The sequence below is a fragment of the Mus caroli genome, unplaced genomic scaffold, assembly GCF_978045245.1.
Source record: "Mus caroli unplaced genomic scaffold, Mus_caroli_1 scaffold_6, whole genome shotgun sequence".
In the NCBI taxonomy this organism is placed as follows: Eukaryota; Metazoa; Chordata; class Mammalia; order Rodentia; family Muridae; genus Mus; species Mus caroli.
Window position 1 is genome coordinate 30341004 of NW_028227261.1, and position 12825 is coordinate 30353828.

Consider the following 12825-nt stretch of genomic DNA (forward strand, 5'->3'; position numbering starts at 1 on the left):
GGCAGGAGACCTCTCACCTCTCAGCCATCACACACTTTCCTGTGAAATGGGGACCGGGACCGTCCCAGCACTGAGTCACCGTGAATGACGACACAAATGTCCCTGTGGTTGTTGTGAAACCATCTAGTCCTCAGCATCATCTACAAAGACATCCATCTGCAGGTTCTCCCAGGCCTCGTGACTCCCAGAGCCTGAGAGGTTAGCACACAAGGGCACACACGTCCACGTGAGGCACTGAGGACACAGCCAGCATGAACTGGGGATTTCTCCAGGGAATCCTGAGCGGTGTGAACAAGTACTCCACAGCACTGGGCCGCATCTGGCTGTCTGTGGTCTTCATCTTCCGGGTGCTGGTGTATGTGGTGGCGGCAGAGGAGGTGTGGGACGACGATCAAAAGGATTTCATCTGCAATACCAAGCAGCCAGGCTGCCCCAACGTCTGCTATGACGAGTTCTTTCCCGTGTCCCACGTGCGCCTCTGGGCCCTGCAGCTCATCCTGGTCACCTGTCCTTCCCTGTTAGTGGTCATGCACGTGGCCTATCGTGAAGAGCGAGAAAGGAAACATCGCCTCAAACATGGGCCCAACGCCCCAGCCCTATACAGCAACCTGAGCAAGAAGAGGGGTGGCCTGTGGTGGACATACCTGCTGAGTCTCATCTTCAAGGCTGCTGTGGACTCGGGATTTCTCTATATCTTCCATTGCATTTACAAGGACTATGACATGCCCCGAGTGGTAGCTTGCTCTGTGACTCCCTGCCCCCACACTGTGGACTGTTTCATCGCCCGACCCACAGAGAAGAAGGTCTTCACCTACTTCATGGTAGTCACGGCAGCCATTTGTATTCTACTCAACCTCAGTGAGGTCGCCTACCTGGTGGGCAAGAGATGCATGGAGGTCTTCCGTCCCCGGCGCCGGAAAGCTTCCAGGAGGCACCAACTGCCAGATACGTGCCCACCGTATGTGATCTCCAAAGGAGGTCACCCTCAAGATGAGAGCGTGATCCTAACAAAGGCCGGGATGGCCACGGTGGATGCAGGTGTGTATCCATGACCTGCAGGTAGGGTTATGAGGTGACTGTCTGTCCACTGAAGCCACCCAGGAAAATGGGCGAAGGGAGTGTGGTCTTCTGCAGCAGGTCAGGTGGGAAACATGGCTGTGGGGACCCCAGAAGTTCATCCAAGAGCTAGCAGAAGATGGGAAGCACCCTTGAGTCCCTAGAACTTGAGCCTCCAGGGACTTGATGGCTGGTGGGGATGTTATATTTGTCAATGAGGACCTCAACTCCATTAATAAATATGATGTTCCCAGTGTTTTATAGTCAGGCGGAGAAGTACGGGGGTGATGTTCCAGGTGGTTCTCTCGGAGGAAGCCAAGCTAAGTGGTCATCTGAGCCCCATCCTCACACACACCAAACACACACACACACACACACACACACACCACCACCACCACCACCAGGACAGGAAGAACAGCAGACAGGACCCACAGCAGGGGCCTCACAGCTCTGCAGGAAGCTACCCACAGCAAGGAGACAGGGAGCCATGGAAACCCTGATCCATTGTGCGTGATTTAGCAGACCTTTGCTTTCCACTCCATGACTTCCCAACCCACCCAATTTAGGTCCCATGCAGGGAGTACCACATAGTACTTTTGAAGATGGGAGAATGGTGTGGAGAGCAAGTGAAAGATGGAGTCTCGCAGGGGTCCAGGAGACATGCCATACCCCTTCATCCTTCACCAACACACTTCCCTGAGTCACCTCATCCTCCCCCTGCCCTATAACCACACACACACACACACACCTTGACAGTCCCACAAACATCTTTCTATCCTGGACCTGCCTCTGAGTCCACAAGCTGCCCCTGGATAGCTCTCATGGAAAGTACTTTCATAGCACAACTAGCAATTCCTGACTGGCCTCGCCTTTTTCCCACAAAACTGCCCTCCTCACAGAGACCCTGCCGCATTTATGGAGGGCACTGCCATTATCTAGCTGTCCAGACCAAGAGCTGGCCGATGATCCTCACACTTCCCCCGGCCCCATCAGCTCCTTGCAACCCGTAACCCCAGCTCAGCACCCCAGGGCACTGACTCCAACCTCTGAGAACCTCTAAGTCACCTTCTCCATCACCCCATAGCCTTCCACCCATCCTCCACAGGGCCTCTCAGATCTGCCCTCCACACCTGGATAGAATAATTACTCAGTCCATGGGTGTGACGACACCATTCCTCCAGCTTAAACATTTCTTTCAACACACCCACCCCTAATCCCATTGCCCCCAAACTGGCACTCCTGACCTCCCTCTCCCTCCGCGGCTCCCTCCCTCAGTTTACTACTGATAATGTGTAGGTGTCCACAATGCCATGAATGTGCCTCCAATCTTTGTCATTCTAATCCCTCCTGCCTCCTCTGCAAATGACCTCAAACCTCAAGGATAGCCTCACCACTTGGCATGCCAGCTCAGGCCTCTCTCTCCTCTGCCATTCTCCCTGGGTTGGAATAGCTGATACCTGTGAATGATACCCATCAGCCTGTGAGCCCTTTAAGGGCAGGATGCTGAGTCACCAGGTTTGCAGCCTTCAATAAATGTTTGCTAACTGAGTAAATGGGCTGTGAGCCTCGTGGAGGAAAACTGTGTCATGTTTATCTGAACCCTCTGCCACGCCTGGGAACTCAGCAAAGTGGTTTTACCTCTCTCGGCTTCTTGTGGTTAACTAAATCCAGTTTAAAAATCTTGTTTATGGGTAGGGAAACCCTCCAAGCCCATTGGGTAGCCTCTACATTCTATGCTGATTAGGAGACTGGGTCAGAGTCCTCTTTCTTAGGTCAAGTTCCCTGGAAGCAGAGCTAATGGCCAGGCTTTAGCATCTATGATGGATGGAGGAGGAAAATGAGACAGAAGGCGGGGCTGAGGTAGGCTGGGCATGTACCCAGGGACCTAGAGCTTGCCATATTTGGAAGGAGGTATCATAAATGCCACTACAGAATAGTTCCACTTGGGTAGACAATACTGGTTCTTTGAACACTCCTACAAGCCATTAGTTTGACCTAACCCTGGTGGCAGGAAGTCCAACAGGAATTCATAGGTAGCTTTGGTTCAGTCAAGACCATTTTCCCAGGAGCTGCTAACATTGGAACACAGGAGCTGGTGTCCCCAGTAAAAGGAACAATGCCACCTACTGAACTTCTGACACTAGGGGACAAGGGTGGCTCTCAACCTTCATCAGCCCAGAGATGAGACGACCCAGCCCAGGTACTCTCAACAGAACTCGATGGCCCTACAGTGTTAAAATCAAGACAGCTGCCAAGTCTAGTCTAGGACACGAGCTACCAGCAATTCCTGTAGGAGTCTAGTAGCCCACTCCAGGAGTTGCTGTTATGTCCAGCATATTGTAAGCTCACCCTATGACCAGACCATTCCCATAATGCCCTCACATTCCAGAGCTCTCATGCCCTGAACCATAGGCCAGGTGGAGACCATCTGGCCCGCCAAGGCCTGCAAAAGTGGCTGAGGCCACTGAGCTGTCTCATCCTGTATCTCCCACATTCTCAAGCATCCTCCCACAGCTCCTGCCTCCACTCAGCCCTCCTCTTTCTTGAGAAATCCACATGTGCTTCCCTGCTGTCTTCCTCTTGCGCACTCCTTTCTTTCCCGTCCATGCCGCCCACTTCTCACTCATTGAAAACTGGGCCTACGGCCAGGTATCTACTCTTCTCTTGCCTTGGCAAGTGACCTGGGACCACAAGGACCACCTGTGTTTCACCCTGCCTTCTTTATTCCATGACTTTCTTGTCCTCTGAGACACTTAGATTCCCACTCACAAGGCTCCAGATCTTGTCATCACCCGCAGATGCCCCACCCTTAGAGCCTCTCCTTGAATTCAATTCAACAGATAATATCGGCTTCATTGTATGTCAAGTCCTCCAATGCTAGGCTCCAAGCACACACCCTGGGTTCACACAGCTTACATCCTGGAGAAAAGGATGAGTATCAAATGCCTATTGTTCTGGGGAAGTGTGGGATGCTGGGATGCCTGACATCCAGGCATCCAGGAAAGGATGGAGAGAGGGAGAGTTTGCCAAGTGCTGGAGAATGGGACTTTGGATAGAGAAGGACAACATTTATAAATCAACAGAGGGCAAATCTGATAGCTGAAAGAAAGCCAGGGTGGTTGAGTCAGCTGAGGGGCTAGTGTTTGGATTGAGGATGAAATGAACCAGGAAAGATCGTGTAATGTATTCTTTGCAGATCCCTGTTAATGATCTTGGACCTCATCCTAAAAACAAGAGCAAGTCCTTGGAAAGATTTATCACAGGAGTTGACGCCCGTGGTTGCAGCGTGGACTGACTGAGGCAGGGCTGCCTGTTTGCAGTATGAGGGAAGGGCCTGAGAAAGCACAATAGCCCTAACCGGGCAGGGTGTGCTCAGTGGGCATGGAGAGAGGAAGCTGGGCTTTACAAATCGAGACTCACAGAAAGATCTGCTGATTTGGTTGAGTGTGGGGACCAAGCACGGGGAAGAATCAAAGAGACACTCAGGTCTCTAGCTCTGAATGCCAATGTGATTCAGTGAGTCCAGAGTTGCCGTGGATGTGCAGATTTGAGGAAGCCAAGATGACTTCCGTTTCAAACACGCTAAGTTTGAGATACAAATAAGATACCTGGTCACTCCCCATCCTTTCTGGGGCCAGTGTGATCCCTAGCCCCCTTGTCTTGCTCTCTACCAGAGCATTCGTTATGATTCTTAACATCTTTGTAGCTAACATATCGGGCCTCTCAGTTCCTTGACCTCCTTACTCCCAAGCTTTTTCTCTACCCACCAAACCTTACCTATCCTTACCTCCCACACTTCGTCTGCACATCTGTACAACAGCTTCATCTCCTGTCTTACCAGATCACTCAATCTCACTAAAGCAATCCCTCTTCCCCATCTTGCTCACTGCCCATCACCTCTCTTCACAACTCCCCCCGCCCGCCTCACCCCATTCTCTCCTAGCTTAGAGTCCCCAGGCCCCTATAGTCACTAACTGCTAGATACTCCCCAGCCCTTGCTATTGCATATGTCCCTCCAGTGCTTTGCCTGCTGAGACCTTCTCCAAGAGGCATCTGTTGCTGGGCCTTTGAAGAACCACACAACTGGACCAACTGATCTTGATTTAAACGTCTGACAACGACGCTCAAGTTGAGTCCCTGGCATTTCTAAGCCATCCTATACTTCCCTAAAACTTTTACCCAACTTTCCAAGAGAACTAGAGCATACCTTTTCTTTCCTCATCCTTCATCCTCCTAATTCTCCCAATCCTAGGGCTTGGCTGAGAGACAGCCACCTCATGTGCCTGGGAAGCAAGAAGAGGAAGCACATTCCAGACACACCTAGCATCTTCTTAGCACGCCTGCCCAGTGTCCTGCCTTCTCCTCCGCAGCATGGATGAAGCACCCCTTTTCCACCTGGCTAGCAGACCACACCATCTCATCTCTACTCTGGGCTCTTTCTCCTTAACAAATCCCCCTTTGGAAAGTAGTATGCTATAATATTTGGCTTCTCTCTCCCTTTAACTCTCCCAATTCCACACCTCCTCTCCATTTGTCTACCATTGACCAAAAAGCAAGGTAACTCTAAGAGTTTTGTATGTCTGTCTCCTCTTTCTCACCCCATTGCTCTCCAATTTGGCAAGCCCAGTGCTCAGTCTTCCCACCCCATCTTATTTCCTCAGCAGTGTTTGGCCATTGGGAGCCTCCTCCCTAAATTTCATCTTCTATTGGTCTTCAGGCAGTGATCTTCCCCTAGCTTTCACTCCACTCATGGTCTTTATGAATCTCTGAAGCTGCTTCCTCTCCATTTTCTAAGTCTCTAAACGTAACATGCCCCAGGGCCCAGTTCTCTCAGTTGTCCTGGTCAGCACCATCAATAGAACCACCTATATGATAGTGTAGATGGTTTGTGTGTTCACAGCCAACTTCTTCCCTGAGGGGCACAGTCACATCTCCAACTTCCTATTGATCTGGCTGAAAACAGTTACACATTTCCTTCATCTTGTCCCAGATGGAGGATGATCTCCCTCATCCATCCCCCTAACCAGCCTGGGAAGATGGCTCTGTTGGTGAGTGCCTTTTGTGCAAGCACAAACCTTAGCACCTGCATAAAAAGCCAGGAAGCCATGCCTATAGCCCCAGGACTGGAGAGGGAAAAGGATTCTGGGGACTTGCTAGCCACCAGCCTAGCCCCTGATTAAATGAGAGACCCTGTCTCAAAGGAATACGGTGGAGCATAATAGAACAGGACACAGGAAGTCTCCCTTTGGCCTTTACGCAGGCATACATAAGTGCACACGCATGTGCCACAACACACAGAAACACACACACACTCACACTCATCGAAGAAGGGGGGAAAAACACCTAGGAGCCTCTTTCGTCATCGCAATCACACCCACATCACTGGCAAGTCGTACTGGCAGTAATTCCCAAATATACTCAAAACTCCATCACTTCCTGCCATCAGGCCTTTTAATTCACGGCTGGCCGGCTGGCTGGGACACCTAGTTTCACCATCTGGACCCTTGCAGTCACTCCCTACCTCCACCCTTACTCGTCCCCACAGTGGCCCAAAAGATCTGTCTTACATGAGAGTCAAGTCTAATTAACTCGCTCTTTCGATTAAGATTAGAGCTAAGAATGTAGCTCTGTCGGTGGAGTCCTTGCCTAGACTCAATCCCCACCAAGCACCACATAAAACCAGGTGTGGTTCCCCACACCTGTGATCTCATTCAGGGAGGCAGAAGGAGGACTAAAAGTTCAAGACCACCCTATCACCATACCACAACCAAAAGCTTTTGTTAAAGCTTATCTTCAAGAAGCATTCCATTGTGGCCAAAAAAACAAAAAACAAAAAAAACCAAGCAAGTCAAACTTTTTGTGGGGGTCTATAGGGCCCTGTAGGCATGGACTGCTCTCCCTAAGCCTTTCTCATCTTTCCAGCTCTCCCCTCCACTCCCTTTCTATCACACTGTGGTCACTCCCTGACCCCACCACCTCAGGGTCTTTGTGCCTGCTTTGTCTGGCCACTCCTAGAACATCACACATCTATCTCATTAGCAAAACCTGAAACAGTTCCATTCCGGGAAGCCGCTCCCAGGAGCTCGCACCCTGGGTCTCTTTATCAGATGACCTTGTGCTATCGTCCTCAAAGCTTTTAACTGGCTTTGAAAAAACTCTTGGTTTCCATGGTGTCACCGAGATGAGTCTCTGAAGAACCAGGACTATAGTCTGCTCACCACTTGACACCCCCCTACACACTCCCATCACCTGAACTGGTCCTCCACCTGCAGTAGGACCTCAATAGAAGTGGGTCAACTGACTGACTAAGCAGAGTCCAAATCATGCTGGTGGAGCACTGACAGCCCAGAGATGGAGATCTGGGAGGTGTCCTTAAAACTGGCTAAATGTAAGACAAAGCTCCACAGCTGCCCGCCCATAGGGAGGGGTTTCCTATAATGAAGCCCTTGCTAAATGCCCTGCATTACGGGCCCGTGCTCTTGATTACTGAATTTTTAGCAGCAAACTGTTCTTTAGAGGAAAGCTAATTAGCCTGAAAGAACCTCAATCAATGGCGTTTGGGTTGTTCATAGCGGTCACTTGGAAGGAAGAAAAATGGAAGGCAAAGACATTTGGCGTAGATTTAATTGTTGTTCCTGAGGGCAAGGCCTTATAATTGTATTATTTTTGCAAGCACACTCTGTGCAAAAATTATTTTGAAAACAAAGGAAGTGTTTCTATCATAAAGAATACTCACAGCCAGGCAGTGGTGGCTCACGCCTTTAATCCCAGCACTCGGGAGGCAGAGGCAGGTGGATTTCTGAGTTCGAGGCCAGCCTGGTCTACAAAGTGAGTTCCAGGACAGCCGGGACTACACAGAGAAACCCTGTCTCAAAAAACCAAAAAAAAAAAAAAAAACAAACAAACTCACACTGGATTTTTTTTTTCTTTAAATTATACAGGTAGGGTTTTGTGGCAAAGAATAAAAATTCAAGTTTCTTATACTGATTCAAAATTACTGAGTTGTTGAGAGTGGGGGCTTACCCCTGTGATCCCAGAACCTGGGAGACTAAGGTCGGACGGTGAAGCTCACTCTAGCCTGGGGCTACTTAGTGAGTCCTTGACACAGAAATTTTTTTTTTTTAAATAAGTGTGTCACAGATGACTTGGACAAAGTTTTGTGGGGAGGAGATGGCTCAGTGAATAAAGTGTTCATCACACAAGCCTGAGGACCTGGGTTCAGTCCCCAGAGGCCATGTAAAAGAGGCTGGGCAGAGCGCTGCACACTCGTAATCCAAGCACTGGACAGGTAGAGACAGGTGGCCCTGTGGCCTCCACACACAAGCACACATTCATGCATGTGCCCAGCACATACATGTGCACCCACCCACACAAACACACACACTAAATAAATTTTTGATGGAGACAAAACAAAACTCTGCTTAGATTGGCCCAAGTGTTCAAAGTGTTAACAGTTTAACCAAAATGTATTCATAAAAATATAAAAGGAGATGACTCAGCAGTTAAGAGGGCTTGCAGTTCTTGCAAAAGACCTGGGTTCAATTCCCACCACCCACGTGGCAGCTTACAACCATCTGTAACTCCAGTTTCAGGGTATATGACACCCTCTTCTGATGAGGACATATATCCATGCAGATAAAACCCCATACACATAAAAAATAAAAATAATATATTTTAAGTGTGTGTATATAAACATACATATAGAAAAATAATAATTCTTAATATATTTTATACAATATATCGTTTTTAAAATATATAGTATGGGCCAGTAAGATAACTTGGTGGTAAAACGGGACCAGCTACTGATTCTGATAACTTGAATTTAATCCCCAGGACACAAGGAAAGAGAGAATTGACCCATGAAGGTTGTCCTCTGACTTCCACATATGCACAGTGGCACACACACCTATATGATAATGATGACAATAATAATAATGATAATTAATAATAATAATAATAAACAAATAAAAAATAAAAACACTAAATGTATAGCAAACTCAGTGAACAAGATACATTTTCATTCACACCACACCAGAAGTTCATACATTCAGGTTGGCCTCAGTCTGTTTCCAGGGTCATCTCACTGGGCCTAGGAAGGCTGGCTTCTCTGGGCCTCACTGGTAGACGGTGATCTGAGGCTGGTGAGATCGATCTGTACAAAAACTGAGGGCAGGCATGAGAAGATGGGAAGCCAGCTGAGAGTCACCGAGCCTAGGGAAGGTGATATGACAGAGGAGAGGGCAAGGACGCGGGAAACACAAGCAGAAAAAACGATCATCAGACACCGCTGTGGCTTGAATTAAATAAGGACTAAAATGAGCCCTGTGGAGTTACGGGATGGTCACAGAGGCAAGAGTGACATCACGTAGATGTGAGGTGACTGAACCAGGTGACATGAGAGCCGAGCAAAGAGCTCCAGCATTAGCAATGCGCCGGAGAATGGCTGCTGCCAGACCGATGGGAAGAGAAGGGCTGGTGGGAATGAAGTGTCAGGCAAATGGGGAGGTCACAGAAAACTGTTGTTTAGATGGGAGAAACCTGAGAATAATCAAATCGTGATGAAAAGAATCCAACAGAGGAAAGTCAAAAGCCCTGTGAGCCCAGACCAATAGGATCTGGAGACGCACGGACGTAAAGCAGAGACAGGCTAACCATGGCAGTGGGAGATGGGATAGATGGTGAGACAGGATCAGGCCGTGACTACAGCCGTCCAGTCCTCTCACTTGCAGCTCGCCCCTCATCTTCCCACAGCCTTGTGGGTACCTTGATCTCCTCCTCTCTGACCCCCAGTCCCTCCTCTGTTCCCTTCCTTCTTTCTGTGTCCTGCCTAGGCCGGAGCTCCACGTATCGCCAGCACCGCCCTCACCGCCCTCACCTCACGTGGGACTTGCCGACTGATACCCACCATCCCCGGAGAGCTGCGGACCCTCGCAAGGCGGGAGCAACAGCCACAGCACACCGCGTGTACAGTAAGAGGAAAATCAATTCCCACTGAGGTGATCGCCACACAGAATTGCTGCCCCGCCAATGTCCCACCTTTCTTCTTCTTCTTTTTTTTTTTTTTTTTTGGTTTTTCGAGACAGGGTTTCTCTGTGTAGCCCTGGCTGTCCTGGAACTCACTCTGTAGACCAGGTTGGCCTCAAACTCAGAAATCCGCCCGCCTCTGCCTCCCAAGTGCTGGGATTAAAGGCATGCACCACCACTGCCCGGCCCCACCTTTCTTCTGCTCCTCCTATTTAGGCAGAACTCTAGAATTCAGTCCCACTGGGCATACCCTTCTCTACACCCAGGCCAGCTCTGCTGCTGGAGCAAACCCCACAGCCAGGGGGAGGCCTTTGTGGACATTTCCCCTTCAGTCTGCTTTGATCTCCTCTGGTTGTTGACCATGGTGCCAGCCTTCTCAGTTTCTCCACCCTCAGACTTTTTAGCACATTCCATGTATTGACACCCTGTTTCTCGGAAGTAGAAGCTCTTCTTACAACTGCCTCCAAGCTTACAGACCACCTCCATCTCCCTCCATGCCTTCCCTCAGCACAGGGAGAACCTGTGCTACACCTACACCTGCTAATCCTCCGAGCTCCCCACAAGTTCCTTTCTCTGGATCCTTTCATCCCCTACCTCTTCCTGCCTGTTTGAGTATTCTCTGATCTTTCCTTGACCCCATGGCCCCCTGCAGCTACCTCCCTGCCTTCTCTGGCTTTCCCAACAGTTCACCCCTCCCTCACCTCCCACTCTCTCACCTACTACCTGTGGTCTGTCTCGGCCCCATCATGTCTCTCAACCTCCCTGCCAAAGCCAGTTTCACCTACTCTCTGTCACTCAGCCCAGTGGAAGCTCTGCAGGCCCTGTCTTGCCTGATGGAGCATTTAAGGACACATGGCCTTTCTTCTGGAAATTCCTGTTCACGCCATAAGTCCTCTCTTTGTTCTATCCACCCAGCACTGTTCCTGTCCCTTTAAACTGGGGTTCTAAAGGTCACAGCTAGTCACAGCTAGTCACCTGCCCCAGCTCCTTGTCTTTAGATGAAGCCAGGCAGATATCAGTCGTGTTTTCAATGGTTTCTAAGGAAAGTGTGTAATGGCAAGACCTAGGGAGACAGGAGATGCTGGTTGTAAAGCTACTGTATGAAAGCCCCGTGCTTCTCCTGGGTAAGAAGAGAGATGTGTGCCAACTGTCGTAGAGGGCAGAGGCCAGCAGCAAATAGAAGAGCGATCCCAGACACTCTCCAGACCTGACTCAGATGCCACTCTGACCCCAAGGTACCCTGCCCTTCGTGTGTTTTAACAAGCCAATAAATTCTTCTTTAAGGCAAACACACCCAAGTTGTGCTTCTTGTTTGTAAGTGTCTTCACTTGGGCAATGGAAGGATGGATCAGTGGTAAAGAGCAATGGCTTCTCTCACCCAGGACCTGATTTTAGTTCCCAGAGTCCACATCAGACAGTTTACAACCACCTGAACTCCAGCTCAAAGGGATCTGATGCCCTCTTGTGTCCCTCTGTCATCAGCTACATACACAGGTTCACACCACGCGTGTATGTGTTTATGAATACACACTTAAACAAATAAATAAATAAATAAATACTAAAACGAATTTTTTAAAAGTCCTTCCTAAGGCTGTGAATTGTAGCTCTGTTGTTAGCACATTTGCCCAGCATGCACTGAGCCCTGAGTTCAAGCCTCACCACACATAAACCCAACATGGTTTTAGACAACTGTAATCTCAGCCCTCAGAAGGAGATGGAGGTAGGAAGATTAGAAGTTTAAGGTCATTCTCAGTTACATGTTGAGCTTTAGGCCAACCTGGGATACATGAGACCCTATAACAAAAAGGGAGGTTGGAAAGATGGCCCCTTAGGTAAGACAGCTTGCTGCACAAACAGGAAGGCTTGAGTTTGGGCACCAGCACCCACATAAACCCAGGCATGAAATAATAGATCAGCAAACAAGACCCCCAGTGACAGATGTGGGCTATTTTCATAAGAGTTGTTAGTCAGAGAGAGCCCCCTGAGCCTCCAAAACAATACAGGCTCATGCCATTGCTTCTGGTTGTCTGCCAGAGCAATGGCTTATTACTTATTTGATAAGACCCTATTTCTGAAGCTACGTTAGGTGCAAGACATGAGGAAATCAAGCTGGAACTGAGCTGGAAGTTTCCTGGTGTGGGCTAGCATTCGTCGTGTCCCGTAGTGCTCTGCGGGATGCTAAGGGATAGAGGTGCCGACAGTCTAATGCAGCTGTGAAGGCCTATGAGATACACCAACCTGCTGAGCAAGATGGCTCACTGGTGCAAACAGCCAGATGAGTGCTGTAGGGGTAGCCAGCCATTTCCATGGTTGGATATGAGACCCACTCCACAAAAGGAACCCAATGCCTAGTTAAAGGTCCATGGCTAAAGAGGTTTGGGGCTCAACGAAATAACTTCTGCTTAGCCTAAATTGCCATGGCACCCCGCCTCCTTCTAAATATCTATGATTATGCTCACAGACAAAGGCTGGTCTCAGCTTTAATCAGAGAAGCCCCTCTTTGCAGGCAAACGCAGTGTCTCGAGACTGCACAAGATGTGGAGAATAAAGGAATGGTTGAGGGTTCGGCCCTGGACAAGACATTTAAACCATCCCCTCAGAGCTCATGGAATTCTCCAGAAGAGGATCCAGATAGAATTAGGAGCCAGAGGACAGAAGAAAGGCTGCAAGATGGCACCTGCTAAGCATGCTATGGCCATGACAATAAGGATGAACTCATAAGCCTAGCGGTCCTCAGCCTACAGG

At 49.3% G+C, this 12825-nt stretch overlaps 1 protein-coding gene across 1 annotated transcript; it reads left to right on the forward strand.

Moving 5' to 3' along the window:
* The first annotated feature begins 251 nt into the window (after positions 1-251).
* On the forward strand, positions 252-10051 carry Gjb4 (gap junction protein beta 4). The gene is made up of 2 exons (XM_085838394.1): positions 252-1038; positions 9888-10051. Exons 1-2 carry the CDS (start codon positions 252-254, stop codon positions 10049-10051), a joined length of 951 nt encoding a protein of 316 aa, XP_085694520.1.
* The last annotated feature ends 2774 nt before the right edge of the window (positions 10052-12825 follow it).

Bases quoted from the DNA above. Each gene is read 5' to 3' on its own strand.
- Gjb4 (XM_085838394.1), top strand. From the start codon at position 252: ATGAACTGGGGATTTCTCCAGGGAATCCTGAGCGGTGTGAACAAGTAC. The intron at 1,039-9,887 runs GTGTGTATCCAT...TGTCCTGCCTAG, and splicing joins GATGGCCACGGTGGATGCAG to GCCGGAGCTCCACGTATCGC.